We start from the raw sequence: 27,215 nt of genomic DNA on the forward strand, positions 1-27,215 counted from the left end.
CACACACACACACACACTCCAAAGCAGCATTAGATGAACTAGATAAACACAGCACCCACACTAAGCTCAAGCCATGAGTAGTGCAAACACATGCTGCCTTAGAAATTCACATTAGAAAGACAGACTGAAAAGAAAAAAAAATGATGATCATCGTGATAGACTAACATACTGAGCTGCACAAGAAAAGAAAAAAACGGAATGGCATAGTTAATGATAAGCCTGGACTGGGTTGAAATGCAAAGTCAGGCAACCTGGAATAAAAGAACTTGAAAAACACAGAGGAAACAAAAATGTGATCAACAAAACAAGAAGATGCTCAGGAAAAAAATAAGAAAATGAGCTTGCTGCTGAATGCTGTATCCCCCCCCGCCATAAAAATAGGGAATTTAAATTACTATCAGAAAAAGCAGCAGATAAAAGGAAATCACAGCAAAGGCTAAAAGAGTTTGGCTCAGTTTGATGTCTGCAGGTAAAAACTGCGGAGAAGATCAGCGCCACTTTACGCTGGCTTTCTTTGTGAGATCAGCTTCTTGTAACTACTGCAGCTAGAGAACGGAGATGGTTGGACATAGGCTTAGGGACTCACAGGAAGGAGAGGCTTGGTCTCCTCTTTGACCACTTTCGATGCTGCTGTTGCCTGGTAAGCAGGTGCCAGAAACAGAGGTCAAAAGGGCAAAGTCCAGCTGGAGAGGACAGAGAGGATCCACGCACCAAATGGTCCACGATCACCTACCTGTAGCTAATGGCCAACTGACAAAATATGACCGGTGATCTGCAATCGTAATAGTAAAAACTAATGTGATGATGACTGTGTACTATGTGGAATAGATGGACTGGTATCAGGACTACGTGGATATTTGAACATGATATAAGAAGGAATAGTTCGACATTTTGGACAATCTGCTCATTTGTTCGCCGCCCGAGAGTGAGAGAAGATAATGGATACCACTCTCATATCTGTCTGTTAAGTACATGTATGAAGCTACAGCCAGGAAGCAACTGGCTTAGTTTAGCACTGGGAAACCGCTAGCAGGACTAAAAAAAAAAACCTAACAAGATATAACAGGTTAATTAATTAGCTTTTGAGGTTTTGCTAAGCAGATTCCTGCCAGGATAAGCTAACTAGCTGTTGGCTGAAGCTTCATATTTAGCAAACAGACGATAGTGGTATCAATCTTCTCATTGACTCTCGGCAAGAAAGCAATTAAGCTCATTTCCCAAAATGTTGATTTCATCCTTTGGGCTTTCATGTAGAATGTGATGCATGAGGGGGGATGATACAGTATCATGCATTGTCATTCACGTGCACTTGATGCTTGGGTAGGTCTTAAGTAGAAGCACATATTCAGCACCTCCCTGTACGACTTCTTAATTCTTATTTAGCCATGCTATCGTAAGAATAGCTAAAAAAGGATCAACTTTGAGTCTGTATTTCAACAACTGCTATAAACGTTGCACAAGCAGAAAGGTGTGAAAATATGCAGCAGAGAATATCTGAACTGTTGATTCTATGTTTCAATAGCTGCAGACTGACATCACGCAGCAGATAAAAGCGAAGGCAGGTGGTGTGCACAGAGGTGACAACAAATGAAGCTGCTTTAATGAGAAAAAAAAACATCATCAGTTATGATTTGTTAGCGTGTTCCCAGCATGCAGCCACAGATCAAGCGCCAGCACTCCATGGATGGATGTATTAGTGGGAATGAGACAAATCGGCCCATGCAGGTGTTAAAGAAATAAGCCACTGAAGAGAAACAAAAATTGGTGGATACCTGTGTGGCTCATAGCTTCCTCCATCTTTACCTCCTGATCAGAAAAATAAGAGCAATCGATTGTTAATGCTTTGATTCAAGGAGATATGGGAGGGAGATAAATAGATCATTCACACTGAAGATTTCTTCATGCACGGCTGCTACTCCCTACGGAGAAATGCAATTATTGGATGATCAGAATGAGGAAGGGAGGAAGGGAGGAATGAGGAGAAAAGAGATTTGGGTTTGAAAAGAGGGAGAAGTTGTTTGAGAAGTCATATGATTGGACTGGATGGATGAGGATTGATCAGAATTGAAGTGTTTGTTAGGTGTGCAGTTCAACGGGGTTTCCCCTTCAAAGCAAAAACACACACAAGGGTTATCCAGTCAGGTGATAAACTCACACTGCGTAAATAGATGCAAGTGACTGCTAGATCCATTTCACCGGGCAAGTTAAATATTAATAACCTATTCCTCCAACAAAAACATCAAAACGGCAATTTCACTGGTTCACGATGCTGGCATCACAACGAGCAAGGGCAGCCAGTACAAGTAAGAGATTTTAGGCTGCTATGTGACATGTGTTGGCACAGTTTTGACAAGTCCAGCATGCCAGCACTGAAACACAATCAGTTTTCTCAGAGCAGCTTGGCCGCTCCAGTGCTCCACTCTCCAGCTGGTAATTACAGACATTAAGTTTTTATCCCCAGGACATAAACAACGCAGCCAGTCCGTGCCACACACGAACCTTACAGGCTTTGGTCATCACGGTTTTACTTATTAACCACCTCCATCCCTGGGATGTCTGCTCTGTAAGGATGCTTGGACCATGCAGTGGTAGTAAAAAAAAATTAAAATATCGTGGCTGATTATAGCAGCGATGCTTGACGGCCTCCAATAAAGTGACAGCCTCAATTGCTGTGATGACAGCATCCTCCAAATAATATCTTTAGCACACAGTGAGTCACAATGCGGACGATGGCCAGGACATACAAATGTAATATGGGTTTACTTTTACTGTAAAATACTATTCAAAACACTGGAACTCAGTGTGTGTATGTGGGGAAAATATTCCAGCAGAGTCGAAGGTCCTCGGCTGAGAAAGAAAGAGAGGTCAGAGTGTGTTCTCATGTGTCATCATGAATCAAATATTGAACACACATCACACACACTGGACTCGGTGATGACTTCTGGACCTCCACCTGAAATATCGGCACATGTCACTGAGTGGATCATCCCCAAACACATGCAGCATGCAGATATGTGCACACACACACCACTGAGACTGAAACAGATTCAAAACACAACAGAAGACCACGACTGAAAGAGTCAATCTATTTTTTTCCCCCCAACTCAACCTAATTCAAATTTAATCATCTGTTCTCTTCACTAATTCTTCTGTTTGTAAAATCTGTTTCAGTCATTGTTGACATAACAACTACCACTAAGCCCAGTGTAACACTCCACATAAACAAACTTTTTTAGGTTGGTAGGAAGAATTAACAGGCTGAAAATGAGCATTTTTACCTGTATCCAAGCCTTTTGGGCGAGGGTTACACTGCTTGTAACCTTGACAACTCCTCATCTCCATCAGCTGGGCGTGGAGAGAGTTCAGTACCTCCCGATCCACTGCATACACCGCGTTGGTCAGCTGCACAGGTAAAACAAACACAAGAAATTCACTTTCACACAGAAACTATTGAAGTGCTAGTTTGATAATGCAGGGACCAATGGAATCGGTTCGAGAGATATAGACAGGAAGCACAGCCTGAAAGACTGCAGACAGATGTTCACCCACCTGGTAGGGGTCACTGTTGAGGTCAAAGTACTCCAGGAAGCCAGTGGAGAACTCGCAGAACAGTGTGTTGTGGGTCTCGTTGATGGTTCTCAGGCACCAGTAGGTGTTGTTGTTGGAGCTGGTGCACGCACAGAATCCACCCACTAGACAATAATTGAGAGATTCATCACAGTCAATTCCACTGCAGCTACTAACAAATATCTTAACAGGCCGTACAAATATGAGCTTGAAGTCAAAATACATACAGGACCAGAGGGGAGCAGTCTGCCAGTGGTCATTGTTGTGTGTGAAGCAAGTGAGGCCAGGCAGGCTGCAGTCGTCTCCCTTCCTCTGCCGCTTCTTTTCTTTTCTTTCCTTCTTCCTTCTGCGGATCTCGTTGTACAACTGGGCCTTCCCGTCAATTTCTTGTGCAGCCTCCCTGTCGGACAGGAACGTGAGAGAATTACAAAATGGTGCAATGCAAAGATGACATCAGCTCCTATCCTCTTTAATGCCAGCAACCGCAGCGATGGAAGATCTGGAGGGGGACTTCCAGAAGGCACCAGCGATGCCAGGATGTGACACTCTGTTTACTTTTATGTTTAAGCTCTCGCTATGTCCAATTTTCTCTGGGATGATATTCTAGCCACTGTCCCCCTCTTCCTCCTTGCCTGAACACAGAGCAGGCACTGCAGGAAAAAAAGCAGCTGCTTTGTATTGGCATAATCTGTTCCCAATGTTTCCTGGTGCAAGTTGATCACTGTGTTTGAGGGATTGACTGATTTCCCCCTCTGTTGAGTCATTCTATCTTTCCATGCGACTCAATCACTTCCAGACATACATACACACACACACACACACACACACACACACACACACACAAAAAAGGTCCCTAGCCATACATCTGCTTTGTCATTTAAACTCCATTCAGTACAAGGGACACTGAATGAAAATAGCTAGATAACATTTAGAACAGTTTTTTTTAAGCCCACAGTACACACTCAAAACACACACATGCTGGTTGGTGATCTGGGAACTACAAAGTCATCTAAATGAAGGTGAGCTTTATGTTTAAACGTGACATGCAGTGAACATGCAGATATTCAGCGACAACAGCAATGTACAGTCAAACACCATTATAAAGATACAATATTTTTCTATAGAAGTTGCAAGCCATGGTCATTATTAATAAACAAGGCAAGGGGTGACACTAAATGGCGCATTAAAGGGGAAGAGAAAACTCACTTAAATGGATGGAGTTGATCTTTCCTGCTCTTCAATCTTTCTGCCTTGTTTCTGTCTCCTTTGTTAAAATAGCTGGTTTTATAAACAGAGAAAGAGACTAAGTACCAGACAGAACACTTTTTTTAGGCGTGGACTCCAATAAGCGTTTGGCATCAGGTCTTAAAGAAGGTATAGATACCTAAACAGTCTGCATAGAAATAGCATGAAGGACAGAACTGCATTTTGAAGGTTAAATTCAAAAGACTAACCTCTTCTTTCCGCAGTCGCACTCGTCTGGCCGTGTCCTCTTCAGATGGCCTCTTACTTCCCGGAGGTTTTTGATTTTGTCTTGAAGTGCTTCAATCTGGGATTAAAAAAGGCAACAAATACTATCAATAATCTTTGATCTATTATGACAAATCATTGACCTTGAGTGAGTGCCAGGCTTATGGTCTGAGTTTCGTACACACCTCCTGGTCCACATAGCTCTTGTGGTCTTTCCAAGCTCTGGAGGACTGGTAGATTTCTCTTTCACAATGCACACTGTCATTCACCAAAATAAAACACCTGAAACAGACGCAAAAACACCCGTCAAAGACTGCTCTTTTCATCACAGACATACTGTTCATATGTATTGGAAATGAGATTCAATTTAAAGGGAGTCTGCCTTCTTACTTATGGGTAACTTTCACAGAGTTTGCGTATCCCACAGCATTGGTGTCATCTGCCAGCATTTCTTCTGAACCATCATCTGAGCCCAAATCAAACGCTGTGCCCTCGTGGGTGTAGTGGCGCTTTGAGATGACACGGCGGCGGACAGCTGACTGATCGTCTGCTTGAAGGTCAATGTCATATATCTGACCTTCAAACTCTACAGACAGAGACCTGGTTGGCCGGGTGTGGACAAAACGTGGCCGATAACCTATTAAAAACAACAACAACAAAAATCAGTCAACCAATGCTTGAGTTGCACCTTTTCTTAACAACACTAGAGGGCATCAAACCATTCAAAACCACAATCTCAACAGCACACATACACACACAAGACAACATCCACAGAACAAATTGCTGGACTTGTGCAGGATGTTTGCCTTTTCTGTGCATCTGTCTCCCTTTAGAGCATAAAAATCCATTACAGGAAGTCAAGCCTTGAGCCTTCACAGACGTCTTTTTCTTCAAATGGTATTGAGAGACAGACATCAATACGATGTTATGAGTTAAGAAATGGCTGGATGTTAACTGAAGCAGTCTGCCTATGCTAGATCCCCTACTGTTAAACTGAAATAACCACAAAAATCTTACTTGAATTGACCATTCTTATTTGATGAAGAAATAACACATTCGTGTCTACTCACGCTGGCCAGATGAGAGCTGTCGTTGGGAGCGGCGGTCCGATCTGGAGGGTTTGAAGCCAGCGTCCCCACAGTCACAGACCCTCTCTCTGTTGTCGTAACTGCTACGGGGCCTCAGGCTACGGGCCCTCTTCCTGGAGCCTTCTTTTGAACCGCCTTTACACTTCTGTATCCTCCATTTCCCTGTGATCTCCTCCACACAATGCCACTTCTGTCAACAACAACCAAAAGCAGAAATAAACAAGGAGAAAAAGTATTCACTCACAAATTCTTTCAGGTTTTTTTTTCTCTTCTAACTTCATTTCTATGTGTAGATTTCCAGGAATTTGAACAATCCAAAATGTCCCTGATCTGTATCTCTTTTGGAAATGTTCCGTGTTACTTTAGCAATAAACAGATTTTCTGGTTTTGCTATAGATGTTACCAATATCTCAGACAAGACTTTGTTTTGATGTGATTTTAGAAACTGTTGAGAAACCCATGCTTCTGACAAATATATCAGGAAAATCTCAGTCTGTGGGAAAGAATGGCATCCAAAAGCAGCAGGAAAGATAAACCAAAACAACCACATGAGATGAACTGGGCCTGTCTGGTGTCTAGAAAATAAAGTGGAAACCCCTATCACTCTCACACTGGGTATGTCTGTGCCAAGTGCGTCACCAGTGTAATTGTGTAAATACATATCCACGCACTTGCCTACATCCTGCGTGTCTTGACATTCATTCACACTAGGAAAAGAAAGTTGAGGCTAATTTCTGTGAGTAGCACCGCTGGTTAGGTCTGGTATAAATGAAAGAGACACATCTGCAGAACCCAACACAGACCATCAGTGGTGAGTGTGGGAATGAGGGTCCAAACAAAGGGCCATAAGGCAGATCAGGTTTCTTTTTGAAGGCTCATATAGTGACGAAGACCTTATGGGCCAAACAGAGCTGTTATATTAGTATTTGAGAAACCGAGAGAACCGAGGGAGAGAGACAGAGATGTAATGTCACTCAGGGATGAAAACAATCTGTCTTCCTTTAACCTTCTCCCTCGCCCTCCCCCCTGTGAGTGCTTTTAAGACTAAACAGTACCACTGGAGCAGCAGAGATGGATGAGAAACTGGGGAAGAGGAGTGGTAAGAGTAAGACCCAAAGTACCGCAAGTCACTCACACCGTCATGTACCCTGAAAAACATACAGTAACAGAGGTTTCTCCATGTCCCTGGTGAGTAAATCTATGTACACACAACAAACCCATACCGTTATCACATGATCGTTTCGGAGGGACCGCAACGGCTCTGTGACAAAAACACAATAGAGGCTGTGCTCTTTTAAATTTCTGGTCTGTCTGAACCAAAATCGTGTGGTCATATTCGAGAGGCAGCAACTTTTACAGCTTTTCAAAAACAAAACTTCTCTCATTTTAACCTAAATTGAGTTCAAGGCTGAGGTTTAATGTCCTTGTTGAACATCCCTTTAACTATTTCAATACAATGCCTCAGTTTGAGCCAAGGATTTCTGTGACAGTGAGGTAAGTCAACAGAGGAAGAGGAGTAGGAATAAGAGATGAAGCACTTGCCTGCTGTGTGTAAGTACCACCCCCACTGTAATTTAGTAAGACATACTAAATACCCCACTGGCTTTCAGGCTACTCACTGGGAGGCCATGTTAAATCATGCCAGACGGGCCATTTATGACTAAATCTTATTCTTCTTGATAATGCAGCTACATATGATGTATACTGTAAATGGTTTTATTGCTACACATCTTTTGTGCATTGATACAAGTGCACATACATATTGTACCCACTCTCACACACTGCTGAGCTCAACTAGAAATTGGTCCATCGCTGACTTAAATAACTGATTGTTATATACAAACATTTATGTGACCATAAACTGGATCTGGATTGCATTAGTCAGACCCTCAGAAACCCTGCCCATCATTTAACGCTACCTGAAACTTGTAAAAATTTGTAATGTTCTGGTTTGTATGCAAGGCCACATACTGTACTACTTGGATGTTGGTCTGCCAGGAAATTAATTGGCACAGATGAAAGGGAAGTACCAACAAATGAATGCACCACAAAGCAGTGCAAAATCCTGTTATGAACCAACTGATGTAGTGTAAATGACTATTTAATTTGAGGCTCTGTGGAATAGTTTAACAGGCAGCATAGAGGTCACTTCAAGAGAGGTACTCATTACTGTACAAAAAAAACTGAAGAAATTTTCCTTAGTGGATATCGGGGGAACTCATTTCTGCTCACAAAAGTTTACAGAAATAAGCTGTGCAAATGGGCGTGTTTGTTTTACCTGTCCAGGCTGTTCGCAGGGTGTCTGGAATTCCGCCTGCTGGCAAGTCTCTTTGACCTTCTTGTATTTGGGAAGGCTGTTGGTGTGCTGAGTATTCACTGAGTCATCCTTCTTTCTCAGGATCTTTCTGCACGACACAAGTAAAGAGAATTAAGAGGAAATCAGCATCAACAAAAGGACTTATTCAGGGAGCAAATACACTATAAAACTATTAAAGTATTAGTGAACTGCAGTGAGCGGAATTAAAGTTTTACTTGCTTTAAGAGTTTCCTGTTTTTTACTTTCTGTCATGGCCACTCCTGTGTGCTTCTCATGGTCATAGCCAGTGAATGGATAAGTTATGTAGCATCTGTGTTGTGCCAGAGGGTCTGGGCATGGAGCTCAGCTCAGCCTCACACCAGTGCTCAGCTCTGGGCCAAGCTGTTTGACCTTGGCTTGGCATCACGTTCAACTGCCCTGCCCCCTTCTCCTCTGCTACCACCACAAGGCCTGGCTGAGTCCCTGCTAAGGCGATGCCAACCACCTCCCATCCCCTGCTCTATCCCCAACTCTCTGCCAACATGGCCTGGCTGCTCGCGACACGCAGACAGAATGACGGCGACAACGAAGCACAGAACAACCTGTCCCCTATAAGAGTAGGGCTGTTGTCTTGTCTGATCCTGTATACCACTCTGTTCCAGGGGAAAACAGCCAATGTTCACACACTGGCTTGGCTGTAGTCTGTTGCCTTCAGCCAAGGGTGATTAAAGAGCTAACAGTTGTTCGATGTCACTCCCTGATGGCTGCATTACGTAGGTGATTGGATTCCCAAACAACATAGTCAGTCCCAGCTGTCAGTCAGCATTTCACAGGCTCAGAGGTACAGTACTATAAGGTCATGTGAGGATATTAAATCACAGAGCGTATCACATGACCAGTGAGAGAACTGTACAAAAAACATTAGCTACTGTGTCTGAGTGCAACTACATCTGTGCCTGAGAGACAGAGTGAAAGGTCTGTGGAGGCTAATCTCCGCCTTTAGAGACAAGCGCACAAGCAGACAGCCTCCTATAAACAGTATGGATTAATGGAAGAATGGATTAAAAGAGCTAAAGCCCTTACAGGTCAGAGGTCACACTCTTTTTATTTCATACACAGCAGTCCACAGACCCACTACTTCTTCTGTCAAGCAAACATACACCAGAAGGAGAATGTTGTGTGTGCGGGGCAGCAGAGCTAACTAGTGCTTATTTTACATTCTTGGATACGTGTCTACTGATGTTGACGTAGTCGCTGGCAAATGAGCAAATTAGTGGAAAGGAGATGGGAGGGCCAAGCCAGCGATTTGGAAAAAAATAGGGATTGTGAGGAAATGATAGTGGGGGAAAAACAGCAGCTGTACGGGAGAACATGACATACTGTAATATACAGTATCATTACACATGCTGCCAGCACAATCTGGCCGCAACCAGTGTTACTGTTCTCCCCCATTCATTTTCCTACCAATGCCCCTATGTCTTTCCTTTCTTATTTACTTAATTTGAACCTTTTTTTTTTCCTTTGGCAATCTGTATCACACGAAGACAAGCTTGATGGGATTATTTCTCTCCATGTTGTCAGGTTTCTGTCAGTGTACCTCTGGCATTAACACAGCTTAACATGCTAAGTGAACAAAAGCCGGCTGTCAGATTGGAGGTATCATTTTCTGCAACATATATCTGGCAGCAGAGGAGAGGTTAAATAAAGACCTGACAGGGTTTTTTTGAGAGAGCATTTACTGTATGCGATCGCGTGCACTACAAAGAAAACAGTCTTGGGGGAAACAGTCAAGTGTTGGCTATAGCATGGCTGCTGCATTCCACACTGGGGGAGCTGGTGACATGTCCTGTGAGTGGATTGAGTTTGAGCCTTCTAGCCATTCCTCAGGTAACATCATCCTGAGACTGGCTGGGCTTTGTTTATTTTGCGCGTGTCTAGCTCTACCACGTTACTGAAATGTATCTTCCGTCTGTCTCCGCCAGCGCAGGAACAGCAGGCTAAGTCAGGTTTAGGGCCCCCGATCATGTGCTCAATATATACAAGGCCCCTTCGGAAGACAAAGACTCAGCTTGTTTTTCTTGTAAATGATCAAATGACCTGGTTATGCATGTGTCAGCGCCTCTTGCGTGAACTGTCATAATTTGCCAGCCGCTTATAGCTTTAGCAAACAACTTACAATATTTCAACCTCTTCCACCGTCAGTGCCTTCCAAGCCGACTGTGGTCAGGAAATGTCTGTCAGATAACAAATAACTGGGAAAAGCTGCTGTGTTGCTGGAAGGGGGAACGTGCATTGAGCCTTGCAGATTTTGGGTTCATTGAAATGTTTTGTCAGGTTTGTGTGACACACAATGCTCTACAATGACATGGATGTGTCTGTGTTGTGGAAAGGGAATAAAGAACCCCAGTTTACCCTCGCTCCACCAGGAATGTGTCCCTCCAGACTTTGGGTTTCCGGTTTGGTTTGAATCTGGAAAAACAAAACGCACAAAGTTTATAGAATTCATATGGCCTATACACTCAGCATCAGCTAGAGTGTGTTGGGCATTCAGCTAGCCAACATTATGTTGATCATAGAAAGCTCAAGACCTTGTGGGTTTAAGGAAATAGTGTAAATGCTCTTTGAGCATTAAATGGATTATCCCAGTTCTTTCTGTTGCTCTGGAAATGTTTTCCAATGTAACTGACTTTTTTCCTTTAAGATATTTACAGATATAGACAGATATATTAACACTAGCTTTTTGAAAAAATATCTAGTAAGTGACAATTATTTTGCATTCACATTGGACACTGTTTGTACTGTGGGTTTTACTGGGAAAACAAATGATTCAACTTGCAAACAAATTCTACGGGAACCTTCATTAGAAGAACCTCAGTGAATCCAAGCCAAAGTCCCACAGCCAAGGAAAATCCACCAAATTGCCCTGAACCCACTTTGTGCTCAGCTGGAGCAAAAGCAATTATTTTGGCTATGGAAATTTGCATCTGCTGAATAACGGCAAACGAACAGGACTGTTGCACATATCATGCACACTGTGCAATTACTGTACATAATATCCATTACAGCATGGCATGATGGATCCATACAGACCTATTGCCAGTCCTTTCTTGTTCCAGCAGCTTAAGGATGGACTTTCCATCCATGTCTGGAGGGGTGTCCAGCCCAGCAATGTGAAGGATCGTGGGAGCTAGGTCAATGTTCAACACCAGATGAGGATTTCTAAAGAAATACATGCAAGTTTACTTAATCTTCTGAAATACACACAGTGATAATAAAAAACAAAACCAAGGAAACTGAACAAACAAGGGTAAAACTTCAGACGGAGAACATCAAGGTACACACAGTACAGTTCTTTCTTGATCTTTCACAATGTGGATTCGATGTAATTTGTAAGCAAAAAACTGAATAATGTGTTTAGTTGTTGCTTGGACTTACACTGCTCCTGGCTCTACATTGGGCCCTCTCAGGAAGAATGGCACACGGATGTCAAAGTCATAAGGCATTGACTTGCCTTTGACCAATCCAAACTGACCAATGTGGTAGCCATGGTCTGCTGTATAGATGATGTAAGTGTTATCCAGCTCTCCAGTTTCTTCCAGCATTTCATACACCTGGAAAGAATAATCAATGACGATGAGAAGATAGACAACAGACTTACCCAGATATAAAAATCCATTAATAATTACACTTACCTTCTGCACTGAGTCATCCACAGACAGAAGTGTCTGCAGCCTCTTCCGATGCAGGAAGTTGGTGAACTCCATGTGGATGGGTCTCATGGGGCCTGTATACTGCATGATCCAGTGTTTGTCCATATTTGGGGCATAATTGTAGCTGGGGGTGCTAGGAGGGCACAATGGAAGGAGAGAGGAGACATTAAAAAAAAAACTGCCTGTATTTAGAATTGATAGAATATACATGTTTACTGTGTGCCTGATGAAGTCGCATAGAAGTAGGAAAATATTTATGGGTGTTTGTCTAGAAGTGAGTTATCAGAGCATGTAACAGCTATGAAGACCCCATTTAAGATGCCAAAAAACACCTGTCTGCTACTTTTCACAAACTACTGCTCAGTAACAGGTGCCATAGTTGTCTACTGCGTTTGACACACATCAATAGCTGCTCTGTTTGTTGAAGGAAACCTCTTAATAGTCAGCAGCCAGCACCTTAGCTGTTTTTCCACACCTCTCTTCGACCATCTCTCTCCTCGCACAGAGACGAGAGTCTCCTTGCTCCACTGCGCTCTTGGCACAGACAAGTCATTTGAGGGTTGGCACATGCTTAAGAAAATAATAGGCCCCAAAGTCAAGTTTGCAACAACTTCTGGACCAAAAACCCAATAAGTCATGGTCATTTGAAATGGGGGGAAAAACAAGAGTGGCAAAAAGAGCAACAGGGGTTGAGAAGCTGTTTTGTTTGTGAAGTTATAGCTGAGAGGAGCTGTTCACTTGTCTGCGGTATTAGTTGTAAAGCAAATGAGGGAGATAAACAGTAGACAAACATTTGAAGTTGACTTTGTTTCTTGCAAAGTTTTGCAGTCCAAAGCAAAATAGTAGATGAATTATACTACAAGCATGTGAAGTTAGCCCCAGAATCTTTGTTAGTCAGTTTTATAGTCTGTAATGTTGGAATGTAACGTGACAATAACCAATAATGTCCCTTTTACTATAAGTAATTCACTCCTAAAACAAACCATAAACAAACCATAAACAAACCATAAACAAACCATAAACAAACCATAAACAAACCATAAACAAACAGGTTCCACACCTGACTAAGCAGCCGCTGGACAAAGTATCAAGACTTAGATAGTTAATGAAGACCTGCTATGGGAGCTGCTTTGCTCTGATTGAGTGAGCTGCCTTCTGCCCTCTTCCCTTCAGGCCTGCTTTGTGAGAAGGGTGAACTCTTCACCCACCTAGCCAGGCGGTCTAATAAGCACCACAAAGGGACCTGTCTCTGGGCAATGGGCCACCAAGGTATGGGGCCCTGGGCACCAGGGAACCAGGAATGCAAGGGTCAGTGGAATAAAACCAGTCCATAGTAGAGGTCACACCTGCCACCTGTCATATATAGGTCATGTTTTGTGGTATTAGCCCTGGATTACAGCAGCCCAGGGCCTGCTGTTCACCCCAGAATGGCTCCTGACCTTACAAAACTTAACATGGACACATCCCGCATGAGGATTAGTGACATTCCCTAAAGCAACTTGTTGAGCGACGACCAGAATAACTTCCATTCACTCCCTGCTGTAAAAAAGACATGCCATTGAGAAACCGCAGCACATCTATAGTGTTTAAAAGAAGTCAGGAGCTTCGCATACATCTAAGAGACAGGGTAAAAACACCTTCAGCCGAGGAATGTTAATGACATTAACATCAAACCCTCCCCTGCTATTGTTGCTGTCAAAAGTACAGACGCTCATTTGATTTATGAGGTGGCTCCTCCTTTACTGCCACGGAGTCTCTTCCCAACTCTGAACATTACGAATTAGAGGTATATGACATCTGCTGCAAAGTCAAAAAGTGGCAGACCAGACAGATTTTCAGTCATGTCTTTCCATTAATGGATGACCTTACCAGTTCCTGAATAGATTTTTTAAAAAATTTAACTAAAGCCCCTTGAACCCACTCAAACACAAAACAGAACAGTGGCAACATTTTAATTATAAACTGTTTCACAACATCTGCCAGAGAAAAAAAAGTCTGTTATAGACTGTAGTCAACAAACACCAAAACAAACACCCACCCATACCAACCAGCTAACCACACCACATATTCCACACATACTGCACCTACACACAATCACTGGGGCAACCCCTTTATTCACCCGCGGGCCCCAGTCCCACACCCTTCACCCGGTGGCTCGAGCTAAAAATAAATTAATAATGTCACAAAGGGTGTTCCAGAGTGCACAATGCATTCCTCTCGTCCCAAGAGCCGCGGGGAGAAACTACTGATTGATATGGACAGGATCAGGAAGTCCTTTGCGAAAATTCACAGGAGGGGAGAGCAGCAAGGGATGAGAAAACAGAGACAAGACACTTGGAGACAGAGGGACAGATAAACAGAGAGACAGGCACAAACAGAGATATACAGATAGAGGAAGAGAGCAAACAGACTGTGGGGAATGTTAAGTGGATAGAAAGTGAGAGGAAGGATGTGGGAACTACTGAAAGCACTGGGAAAGAAAGAGGAATATTGAGTAGAAAAGGCAGCCTTGAACGCTACACCTACTTCTAGAAAACACCATCCCCCTCCACCCAACCCAGTGGACTAGTGCATCCTGGGAGCCTGTTGGAGGGTCCACCAAGAGATGGCATGTTGCCATGGAACAGTATTGCAGCACTGCTTTAACTCAGCAATGAGAGTTGTGTGAGGCCGATGTGGGCTTGGCATGAGAGAGTGCTCTGTAAAATAAGCCATCCCTGATCCTTCTTAATGGTATGTGCCCCAGCTATTCTTGGATGATAAATCATTTTGATTTCACGCTTGCCGAGTCGTCGGCCCTAGCAGCTTCTAAGCAACTTGTCATCACTGGGGATTGAGGGGCGTGAGCATTGTAATAATGTTAGGTACACCAAATCATAAAAACTCAAATTGGATGCTAACTAGAAAAATTCCATATGGCAGCAGATGAAAGCTGCCAGAATGTCTGTGTACATAATGTCTAAATAAGGGGCCTAAACATTCATTTTTCATAATTTTACAGGGTTGAAAGTCCAATGGAGGAAGGATGAATGTATGTGTTTGATGTATATGTGTGATAATATAAGCCTGAGTGTAACTTACATATGCTGCGAAGCATTTGGGAAGTGCTCGGCATACTGTGGAGCAGAGTCCTCTGGGCCATGAGGAGCAGCGTGACTGATGACCATCATCACAGGACGGTGAGGGTACATCCGCTTGGACATGCGGAAAAAGTTGATGCTGTCGTTGGTGATCAGATCTGTGAAATAGTCCTGGAAAAAGAGAGCAAATACCATGAATAAATAGGAGTTAGTAGGTGCTGCAGGGCTAAAATCCCACGGAACTGGGGAAAAATGCAAAACAATACAAGCTTTGATAAAACGCAGTCCAATCACTATGATATGTTGCCTTCCCTCGTCTAGTCATTTTCAAATAAATGGAGAGGGGCCAGTGGGGATATGAACTGGGGGCATTGAGTACACTACACTACCAATCTGTCGAGTCAACAGCTGGCAGCTTGCCTGTGTGTGTATGTGTGCGTGTCTGTGTGTCTGTGTGTGTAAATGTGAGTGTGCGCTTGAGTCTGTGTGTGTATGTGTATACAGTATATGGGCTGTTGCCTCATCAGTGAATCTCTGCACTATTGAATGTGACACCACTTGATGGTGAGAGGAGCCTGGTGCTCTGAAATGGTATGTTGTTATGACAGCTCCCACCCCTCTACTCCTCTCCTGGCTATCCATTCTCCTACTATTTAGCTTAGTTTTATTCTATCCCTTTTCTCTCAGCATATGTTTTCTTTCCTTCTCATTGATTCACTCTGGGAGATAATGGAACACACAAATCAGGCATACAACGATACAAGCCTAAGGCAGTACTGGGGAGATGATCTGGAGTGAGTGATGAATTGTATACAGGAGATGGGAAAGAAACAAGTTCCCCAAGACTCTGAGTGCTCTGTTTTTCAACTTTTCGTGGCAAGTGTAACTTCCTGTAAAGAGCTTAGACTCAGGAAATGAGAAATTGTCACACCAAACAACCCACAGGCATGACATTTTATCAAAACCTTTATTCCAAGCGTGGTGGAGTCTTTTTTAAATGTACGGTAGGTCACACCCTTAACTAAAATCACAATAATGTTTGCCAAGTTTCCAACTGTAGATTAACCATTCTACCTGCAGCTTTGGCATGCCGTTGTCTGGCATACAACATACGGAAGGGAGTGCCAGGTTCAGAATGAAAGGGTAAAGGGTGATTTCCCTGAAATGTCAGAAGTGGGTTTGGCTGATTCATTCTGTCTCTATTAATAGGCTTTATAGCCAGGCCAACTTTAATGGCCTGGCGGCTGCACATGCCCATGGAAGCTGGCAAAGCATCGCCATACTTGTTTTCTCTGTTACCAACTCTCGAAAAATCTGAGCCACTGCTGCTAAGGGTTCTGGCAGGTCAAAAGGAAGTGACAGTGTCATGGGGAATACCTTGCAGCTATAAATTGGTCAGAGAGGTCAAGAGTATCACCTTTCCCAGAACTATTTGTAGATGATGAGTATTAAGTGGCAGTCACATAATACAAACTCATTTACACATGGATTAATTCCCCAGTGACATTCAACTATTTAAAATGAATATTTTAATATTTTAAGTTTTAGAACAACCTACGTGGTTTGACTGTCAATGCCAACAGGGCGTTGTAGCTTTGAGACTTTGAATTTACAAGATGTGTACATGAGGAGTTGTCTATTCATTTCAAGCAGCTTGATCTCTAATGGGTGGAAATTTCTGTTAGCACTCATGACACCAATGTATCACATCTGGCTTGCAAAGCAGGCTGCTTTTTGTCTTTATGACAGTTGACTTCTGTCATGGAATTTTAAGAAAAAAAGTGGATGAATCATATTTTCAAACTAAACCTCACACAAAAGGTCTTTGACAAAGGCCTTATCCTCAATGAACTCATCCTCCTACAGACGGAAAATCAAATAGGAGCAAATTGAATGAAATCACTGGGCAAGTGCCTCATATAATCACAATGATTTGGTGTGCCAGCTGCATTCTGTGTGGAATACATGACCTTCTCACCCTGTGTGGATCTAAAAAGAGGAGTTGTGTTTGTCCTAGTGGTAACAGGTTAATGGGTTTTGGCAGTAAATAGCAAATAGTGTGTCCATTTGGTTTTAAACCACAATCTGCTGACCAAGCCCATGTCCTGTAAACACCTTGGTCTCAGCTTGTGGGTAACTTTACACCTCAGTCCAAGTTGGCAGGGGAATAGCAGTCCAAACATTTGTTTGCCCATCTTTTGGGCAGGCCATCTTGAAACTTGACATGTATCCAAACTATAAACCCTCCTCATGGATTCCTCATGTACCCAGGACTACGCTACCTGGGAAGATATTGGCACAGAGCTGCGAAAACAAACTGACAGCTCTTACAAAAACATTTAAAGGAAGATTGATGAATGATGGCCATCCAGAGCCACAAAAACACAATGTAACCACAGTGTTCATCTCTAGAGTCTGAGAGTGGTAAAGTTAAATTACCCCTCCTTTTATATTGTAGCTTATTATAGCAAAAATCATTCTGTCAAACTTAATAGGGGGACAAAAAGAAAAGGAACAAGGTAGACAGTCAGAAAGAGAGACAAAACAAGTGCAGGGTGGTACTTATCACAGGCAACATTGGCTTCTCATAAAGGTGCTTCAATTTTACAGTGTCTAAATGTTGAGGTAAGGCGCGTCATAATAAAAGGATTCTGCAGAAAGAGTAGACGCCACCTAAAGTCAGCTCATTCCCTTTAATTCTCGAATGAGAATTCCTGTCAGCCTGGATCACAACATTGTGATAATTGAAGTGTTTCACTGTCTGTATTTATAAGTGGATTGGAACCTGCAATTTGTCAGGCGAATTCTTTATATTAGGTCATAAAGGGAAAACAAATGAGTGATTGAGTTAATGGTCCCTTTTTGGAAATGATGGGAACACATACCTTGGAATAATCGGCACCGTGTTTCTCCTTGTAACCATTCCGACAGACAGTGTAATTATAGAAGCGGGAATTTTTTATCAATCCAACCCATTCGCGCCACCCAGGTGGGATGTAGCTGCCATTGTACTCGTTGAGGTACTTGCCGAAGAAGGCTGCAGAAGAGAAGGAGAGAGAATTGAGTGTTTTCTTTACATGTAGTCTTAGGCCATAAATGTACGTCTTCTTAGTCAGCTTTTTGCTGTGAAGATCTCAATTCTGTGCATCGGTGTGACCTTATCGGTGTCCGCGAGTATGTGACGCATACATTTTGCTTGTCTCTCTTTCCCTGGCTTCACTGCACAGCATTCTCAGATAGGCTGGGCAGGGAGCCAGCCGGTCCCAGAGAAAGCTAATTGCAGACTAACGCATCAGCTCGAAAACCGCAGGCCGTGCTGCAGCCCACAGGACCCCACTGAGCTGCCCAGTCCAACGCCTGCCCATCACTCACACAGACACTGTCTGATGGGACATGACAGCGACCTGGCACGCTCACTGTGTTTGCATTTCTCACAGAAGACAGCCAGGCAGGGCAGTGGACTCTAGCTTACTATAAAATGTACATTGAGTAAAAATAGAGAGGCCAGCAGGACATTTGAGCTGGCAGGGATTGACAATATCTTGGCAAAAAGTGAGATGGTACCCAATCATAACCTGAAAAATGCGATAATTCCATATTATTACAGCAGGCCTTTAATGCACGTAAAAAAGTGCCTATATGTGATTGCATGCGTTTGTTCACTAACCTGTCCTGTAGCCGGTGTTGTTGAGATAGACAGCAAATGAGCGTGGCTCATGCTGAGCTTGCCAGGAAGGGGAGGAGCAGTTCTCATTGTTGGTGTAGGTGTTGTGGTTGTGGACGTACTTGCCCGTCAACATGGAGGACCGTGACGGGCAGCACATGGGTGTGGTGACAAAGGCATTGGTGAAACTTGTGCCTCCATCTTCCATGATCTTGCGGGTTTTATTCATTACCTGTAGAGAACCTGGAGGACAAGGTATGGAGGTCAGTCTTCAGTGATATAATTTCACTGAAATCTTATTTTTGTTACATGCATTTTTAATACTAGAAAAAATAGGTTGCGCCAATATACTTCATGACAAAGTTTTTTAAAAATGAAATGTTTCATGTTGATAAACACAGTTCCTTCTATTTAGATCACTTGGCCTTCTCTTACTGAATTCTCTGAGAGGCAAATAATTAGAATTCAGCAGTTAATAGGCCAGATGGCCATTCGGCTCTGGCTTATGGCCTCTACTTAATATTTCATGTGTGGATGAAGACCACATAAATCCTGATGCAAATACCCACAAAGACAAAGAAATTGATTAAGATAGCATATTCATCATACAAGTTTATATATCTTTTTATTTGTATGACTTAAGATTGTTTTATAGGTAGCATAAATTATAATTGAATTTCTTTATACAACCCTGTATTGTAAATAACTCAATAACTTTGAATCCTTGTACATAGAGAAAAAAAGAAAAGAAATCACATATATTAATATAAGAAACATTGTAAAAAGTTTTCTTTTGAGTAAGGAAAAAAAAAACAAATAAATAGGCCCATAGAATTCCAGGAAGACCAGGAAGGGAGCCAGCCTTACCCAACTCTACATCCTGGTCGTCAGTCATAATGAGGATAATGTTGGGCCGGATGTTTCTGCGGTCTCTCTGGATGCGACCCCTCAGGCCCTGAGCCCTGGTGGTGATGAAGGCCCAGCTGCCTGGAGCCCAGTCCAGAGACAGCAGGGCCAACCAGGCCAGCCACTGCATCAGCATGGTGCCTGAGACGACAAGAGACGGGATGGGTAGATGGGAGGATTAATGGAGAGATGAAGGGAGGGCGAAGAGGTCCAGCCAGGCCACTCACTCACACCCGTGCAGTTCTCACAGCTGTGGTCGACTGCAAAGAGACAGAAAGACAAAACACAGAGACATTACAACAAGGAACACAGGGTAAAGAGATATAAAGTGGGCAATTTTAAAGTAAGAGAGAACGAGAGAGAATTGCATATTATTCTCATAAAGAAAGTCAGAGAAAAGCCTGAATTCCCTCTAGGAACATTTAAGCATATTTACTTCAGATAAATTGTGTGCATCTGGTCACAAATCATACTCATACAACAGTTTATCCATAAACAGAGAAGCCAAAAGAGATTATCCTGCGCTTTAGCCGTTGATGGTCCACCAAGGAAAACATACTCAACAGTTTCAACATATGTTGCATCCTGACTGAAACCCCATCAATAGTCTCCTGTGAAAATAAAATCCCTCAACATCAACTCTCCTGACCTAAACTGAAAAAAATAAATAAAACAAAATAACAACATCTAGAAACACAGATCTCACCTCAGAGAATCCCATAGGTCTCATTTTGTTTGGTCTCCTCTCATATTCACCTTGTGCTTTTTCACCCTCTCCTTCTGTGTCAGATAACACACACTCACACACGGAAAAAGTCTCTATCACTACTGGAGAGCTGTTTTTAAGCTAACTGTGCCGAGACCGTGCCATTGGCTGTCCACACTCAAACACCCACAGCCACTTTCCTGCGTCAGCCAATCACGGTCCACCTTCCACCTGTCACTCAAAAGTCACCCCCTGGTGAGTCAAGCGTGACAGAGGGCCGGTGGAGAGGATGGGACCACACTAGGGGGGAGGGGGTTAGGGGGCACGGGAGGCGGAGAGAGGGTTCCGCTACATTAACCCCAGTGCCACTGTCGCCAATCACAGATTACCACTGAGTCATTATAGCACTTTGCAGCTTCTTGCTCAGTTACAATGCCACGGTTGGTCATTAAAAGTCTGCATGCCCTTTACCTAAAAGCCAGGGAACAGTGTCAAATTTATACTAGCGCTAAGTTCAACTTCAGAAGAAGATAGATATGATGCATGTCACCAAAAGAGAGATCACACTTAATTTCCAAATGTTGATCCATTAATCCACCGTATCCTGACAAGATCAAGTGCACAGGACAAAAATGTAAAGATGATTTAAATTTGAAGATAACTTTCAGTGACAACAATATGTGTGACAGAAAGGCTTGTGGCTGTGAGCTGAACTATGACGCTGTAACAGAGTTCTCCATCATTGCCTGTGAAAAAGTGCCTTATGGACAGCAATCCCACTGAGTGGCATCATACTGTTCGCTATTCTGAGTTAATGGCCTGAAAACAAATGGCAGGTCTAGGACACCTGAGCCTGGACAAAGCTCACTGGGTGGTTCCACCCTTTCCACAAAGGGCCAGCCCCCACAGGCAATGACTCAAAACTATAACCTAAAATAAGTCATCATTTATAGTATCTGTCTCATAATGGCATCATTGTTTTTAAAAATGTGAAATGCAAATTATGTTTGTCAATAATGCACTATGTTGGTATGTGGCTTTAGTCCTTTCAAAAATGTTGCATATCTACTTTTACTATCCTGGGTTTTGTTCAGATTAGTGTTAACGGTAGGCTGACGGTAGAGGATGATGAAAGAATGACAAGATGGATGAGGCCTAGAATAATACATACTAATGACCATTGCCATATCAGTCCTTACATACTGTATCACAATGTTTATTTGTCCAGCTACCACACAGGTATGCACACATAAATACAAGAAAAAGCCTACATCTGCAAACACTTGCTCTCATTGATGTGCTAAACAGATGGCCATACATAACCTAATACAACTACAAAATGATCTTCTACAATCATATCAAATGGGTAAATAGGTAAGTCATGTTCTTTTCCTTGTACTGTATTAGTTATCTGTTTTCCCTCCAGTTAGATGTTATCTGTGATAAGCAGGGCTTCAGATGGAGCTTTAAGAGCACTTTAGTCTGCACTGCGTTTCAGATGAGCCTTGTCCGGGCCAGCCGGCCCAGTCATCGTGACAGCCTTGTGCAAACATTGGCGCCGTTTGGACAAACACCCCTCCAGTGCAGGGTGGCAGAGTGCACAGAACCTCACAGTGAATTACACACACAACACAAACTACTGTACAAACATATGCTGACATGCATAAACTCATAAGACACTCACAACAACACACACAAGTCATTCTCTAGCACAAAAACAATGCTCCTGCTGTGAGGGTCCAATTCCTCCTACATGAATGGGAAAGCTTCCCAGAAACAATAGACGCAGCACAAATCTAATGTTAGCACCCAGTGCGAATTCAATTTAACATGCCAATGGTTCTCAGCAATAGCCTCTTCATGCGACTTAGAGAAGTGAGAAAACAGACAAGAAGGTTCATTGTGGAATCTGATACAAACCTTGTGGTGCTGATGTGGTTAACTATAGTGGTATCAATAGCTACACTGTCTGAAACAACTGAGATGGCAGGGCTAATAATGTGCCATGCATAACGACCAGTGGGATGTGGGCCGAGGTTATGCTGGCAAAAAGACACAGCTGCTGTCCTTTGGGTTACCTCTCATCCTAACTCAATTTCAACCGATCCACTTTCCTCGCTAGGTCATTTGAAGTTCACTTATGACGAAAAGGATCCCAGCAGCTCTGCGTCTGCCAAACGCACCCCTGGATCACTTGACAGCTATCTATCTCAAAGTCAAACCTCTTCAAAGAAAACATCACCAGTTTTTTTTTTTATTTAGCATCTTTAGTAACCTGACTACATTTTAACATGACATATAGAGCTTTAAGCTGCTAGAGGAAATTACCAGCTAAGTGACAAGACGTGTCACTTAGTGTCTAAAGATGAGCAGCTGTCGTTTGTAGAGCAGTGGTAGATTGATGGCTGGCAGTTGGATGGCAGTATTAAAACCTATGGAACATGTAGCAAGTTTCCTGTTCAAATGGAGAAAAGAAAAGTAGAAAAAAAGAAATAGTCAAGCCCTAAAAACAGCCTCAGTCTGAGTGTACTTCTATCAGAATTAAGTCCAGTGGCTGCAGGGAGGGTGATGAGTGCACCATTAATATATTCTATGGTCTGTGTTGCTTTAGTGCATGGATGCAAATACATACACAAATATACATAATAAAGTCACTCAGAAATGACATTGGAACTGCTCTAGAGGAAAAAAGAATTTGACAGATTAACTGCAGATCAATATATTTGATCAATATGTATATTAAATCTGCTTCAGATTTGAAAGTTGGAGAGTATTTAAAGTGTGCAGATTAGACTGTTTAAATACCTCTTTAATTATCCCTGATTATCAGCATTAACTGCATCAGATTAACAGAATTAGGTCAGTGTGTTCAAACACAGTCACTTCTGAGTGTTTTGTTTTGTACACAGGCTTAAAAAAGCGTTATCCAGGGTTCTTGCCCTCAGGCCCACTTGCACACACGCAGCAGGGAAGGTACCTCCCACCGGATGTACTCAAACTAGGGCGCTCGTACACTGTAAACACAAGACACAATATGAGCAAATGTGCTATAATCTTAAAGTTATTATCCAGTCGGCGTTTGAACCTCTGCTCTGTTATGGTCACTGCTTCTTATGCCTCCAAAATGCATGTTGCCAATTACATGAACCCTTTGAGAACTTTGAGATTAATATTTCATGTCATTTTCATAAACCATTTATCTTGAATCAGTCATTTATTTATCTCATCTAGCAAGATATAAGTAGAACAAGCTTCTTCTATACATCTGTGGAACAGACAAGAGATCTTTATTCCTGGACAGAGTCGGAGGACTAGGGGGCACATTTTTTCTACGTCCTCATTGTTTTGGAGGATTAGCACTAATGACCCTTTAAATGAGCCTTTACTGTATTCATCATGGTTAAGCTGGAAGAAGAATATTGGGGAGGGATGGGAGGAACGTAAAATGCCCTGGGGTTCAAAGGACTGGAACAAAAAGGCCACTATGGAGTTTTCAGACACACAGCTGCCAGATACATAAAAGATGTGCAATTTTCAGATTAATGGCCATCAACACTAGGGACTTTTAGCACACCTCAACACCCTACTAATCTTTACTTTCATGATTGTAAAGGAGAAAACAGCTCTTTCACTTACTTTCCTTTGGCACATGCAGCATTGCTCAGTGATTTGGTATGGCTGCACAGACAGCTGTGCTTTGTGCACAGAGTAAAGCTGAACATAATAGAGTTGCTGCTTGTGTAACCATTCAGGGCAGTACTCTTGGCTGGTTGGCAGTTGTGCCCTCAAGTTAGGGCCTCAAACCACACACCCTGCTGCACCCCGACCCTCCTCTGACCCGAGTGGTAATATGGCTTTGATGGTGGCTTGTTTAACCTAACCTCAGCAACCTGAGGCTACCCACACACAGGGGTTAAGAGGGGAAACTCTGAGGGAAGAAAAAAAATGAGTGGAGGGGGCTCATTGAAGAGGTATAAAGGTAACAAAAGTCTTGTAAAAGCCTGGTTGTGATTGGCCTGCATATTCATTTCAGCAATGGCAAACAGGCTGCATCTGGCTTGGGTTCTTTTCTGTCAGCAGTGGCAGCCTATGCATTTATCAGCTGTCACTGAAAAACAGCAGATGCACTGAGAAGACACAGAAGGGAAATATTCTGTGAAAAACACACTGATTGACAGTCATGAAACCATGTATCGCTTTAAGCATTCCTCTAATGTGTGTATGCCCATGGACTTAAATCTTATTTAACTTAACATGGAGTGCTTCGAGGTGAGGGGGTTCACCTTCCCAAAACAAGATGCAAGTCAAACCCAAACCAGATGCCATTCACCACTAAAGTAAATCAGTCATTCATAAAAGGCCCTTAATATTAAGGACAATGGCCATTTCAAAGCACATCAAATCCCCTCTTATTCCTGTTCATTCTCTCTCTTGCCCCCTCTCTATTTGCCTGGTCCATCTCTAAGGCAGCCAAGTTACAGATGAACAATGGCAAAGAGAGGGGAATTAAAGTCTAATGGCATAGTCTGAATTCTGTAGGCAGTTCTGTGACTATAGGCTTCATGGCCAACAATGATGGCCATAAGGCCTTTCTGCATACAGTCACAACTTTGACAGAGTAGAGATATAGTTTATTGGAAACTGATCTGAGAGACACAGCAGAAAAGACATAGATGGAGAACAACAATTTTAAATCAGACCAGTGACATTTTTCAGTGCAGGCTGATTGCTCCTTCTCCATTTAAGAGGGGGAAAAAATGATTATTGTGAGGCCTTAGATTAAGGTTTGTCCAAATATTTCTCTAATCCGAGGGAATTCGGCTGGTCTGCTGCCATGAGGACTGACGAGGGCCTTTTACACTGAGGAGGGCCTGTGTCAGGGTCCGCTGTGCCCGGCAGGCCAAGGGCAGCACATTGTACCCACCAAGACCCGCCCGTCAGCCACACTGAGCTGACTGAAGGAGAGCTCTGTCCCAGTGCACTCAGTTGGCTGTGGGCATGCACTCGGAAAATGCTCAGACCTTGGTGTTTTCAGACTCTTAACTCCACTGATTTGTTTGACCAAAATGCCCAAATTGGAGTAGGATCTATGACAAAGTTCCAGTGAGAAAACTAAGCACACGGCAGTGAGGAGAGATCACTGGCTCTTTGTTCCAACATGTTTATGGCTACACAACTCTTAACCTTGACAGGCACATTCAGAATCTTCGTTGCGACCATGTTACAACTATAAAACTTCCGATGTTATAGCTAGAAATTATTCACATCCACTGGTATGCGGTGTGTTTGGAGTACAACGCAGGCCACTTTAATGAAGAAGAATGGCCTCAATTCAGTGAAATGTGAACCTGGAGTGAGTGCATTCACGGCTATTAGTTAAACCCCTCATGTTTCTCTCGGACCTGGTAAGAGACCCTTTGTAGTGCCAAGGCTGCCAGGCCACCCCATCAATATTATGGATGCATCTTAATGTATAATTAAATGAATCCTGGTCCAAAAGACTTCAAAGTGGGAATGGCTTGCGGGCCACCAGGTGGTCGTTGGAAATCATGAGGCGGTTTTGAGAACGCTAAGAGGGAAATGATTAAAAAACACACAAGGTCATTTCAGAAATGGGGAAAGCTGCCTGTATTTATTTGCGTTTGTGTGTGTGTGCATGTGTGTTCCTGTCCTGAAGGTGATGTGTATTTAAGTGTTCATATCCTTAACTATGGACACCCTCTGCTTAGGTCTTTATATCCAAGCCTCATGCTGGTAACACTGACAAGTGTGGTTTTGTGTCGGTCAGTACGACTGGAATCATTATGTTTAGTGCCTTGATGAAAATTCTGAGAGGCCAATTTCTGCCCCTGCTGTTCAAAATGAGTGGGACAGTATTGCATTAGTATTAGCTTTTCCTATGTGCTTAATATAATAAAAATACACATCAAAATACATGATCCCCAATGCTTCTCTACACTTTTCCTGAAACATGTACTGTTCTTCCAGGAGTCTTGCTTTTCAAGTGAGGTTCAATTTTTCAAGTGGAAAAGCAGATTTACCATTCAAAAGGGTGAAGAAAAGGGTGAAGAAAAGGGTGACAGAAAGAGAGAGAAGGGGAGAGAGAGTGAACGAAAGGGAAACCACTCCTCTGATTTATAGTGTGATATGAAAACATGGAATCACAATCAGAGGATCAGCCGCCACCGTTACATGATATGAGCCTAAAGCAAGCACTTTCTTGTTAAATCTATTCTTAACCATGAATGGAAACCATTAGCGATAGACGACCTCAGATGAATAAAATACAGCGCATTTATATTCCTCCAGCCACTTTCTTGTCAAAACCCGCACTCCCATCAGAAACACTCTATCAGCCTGCGTGAGCTCCAGAGAAAGTCGGAGCGAGAGGGAGGAGAATGTATTGCTCGCTCACGGGTGGCTTTCTTGTCTCTTTGACTCGTCAAATAAACCCTAGATAAATTATTCCTTTTACCACAAAAGAGAGCTATGGCAAATTGCTTCAATGGGTTTCCACTGAGGTAATTGTCAAGAATAAGGAGATTGACTTCTTTTCCATGAAATCAGCAGCCTGGTGGCACAGAGAGAGAAAGAGAAAAAGAGGAAACGAGAGAAAGAGAGATGCAAGATAGATTTTATTTTTATATTAAAGCGTGACAGTTTACCAGGTTCAATAGCAATACAGAAGTGTGACTTCAGTCCTCTTTTTTTATATTGTAAAAAAAAAA

The 27,215-nt window shown here is 42.8% G+C and overlaps 1 protein-coding gene across 4 annotated transcripts in view; it reads right to left on the reverse strand.

The window, feature by feature from the left end:
* Nucleotides 1–27,215, reverse strand: part of sulf1 (sulfatase 1) — a 35,532-nt gene that overhangs the window by 1,386 nt on the left and 6,931 nt on the right. The window contains exons 2-20 of one of the 4 annotated variants that reach the window (XM_035653622.1): nt 19,743–20,041; nt 18,879–19,118; nt 18,097–18,248; nt 15,213–15,382; nt 12,114–12,264; nt 11,857–12,032; nt 11,512–11,640; nt 10,834–10,890; nt 8,404–8,530; nt 6,108–6,315; nt 5,428–5,674; nt 5,223–5,319; nt 5,022–5,116; nt 4,774–4,845; nt 3,795–3,967; nt 3,550–3,692; nt 3,279–3,402; nt 1,773–1,806; nt 587–637 (exon numbers count right to left, since the gene is read on the reverse strand). In XM_035653622.1, coding sequence (XP_035509515.1) covers nt 587–637; nt 1,773–1,806; nt 3,279–3,402; nt 3,550–3,692; nt 3,795–3,967; nt 4,774–4,845; nt 5,022–5,116; nt 5,223–5,319; nt 5,428–5,674; nt 6,108–6,315; nt 8,404–8,530; nt 10,834–10,890; nt 11,512–11,640; nt 11,857–12,032; nt 12,114–12,264; nt 15,213–15,382; nt 18,097–18,248; nt 18,879–19,118; nt 19,743–19,917 — 2,621 coding nt within the window. In that variant the 5' untranslated portion in view covers nt 19,918–20,041. The remainder of the gene's footprint in view (nt 1–586; nt 638–1,772; nt 1,807–3,278; nt 3,403–3,549; nt 3,693–3,794; nt 3,968–4,773; nt 4,846–5,021; nt 5,117–5,222; nt 5,320–5,427; nt 5,675–6,107; nt 6,316–8,403; nt 8,531–10,833; nt 10,891–11,511; nt 11,641–11,856; nt 12,033–12,113; nt 12,265–15,212; nt 15,383–18,096; nt 18,249–18,878; nt 19,119–19,742; nt 20,042–27,215) is intronic. The other 3 variants (XM_035653629.1, XM_035653609.1, XM_035653616.1) reach the window with 3 other exon arrangements.

This window comes from Morone saxatilis, unplaced genomic scaffold, assembly GCF_004916995.1.
Source record: "Morone saxatilis isolate NCDOM2014 unplaced genomic scaffold, NCSU_SB_2.0 Contig0, whole genome shotgun sequence".
In the NCBI taxonomy this organism is placed as follows: domain Eukaryota; kingdom Metazoa; phylum Chordata; class Actinopteri; family Moronidae; genus Morone; species Morone saxatilis.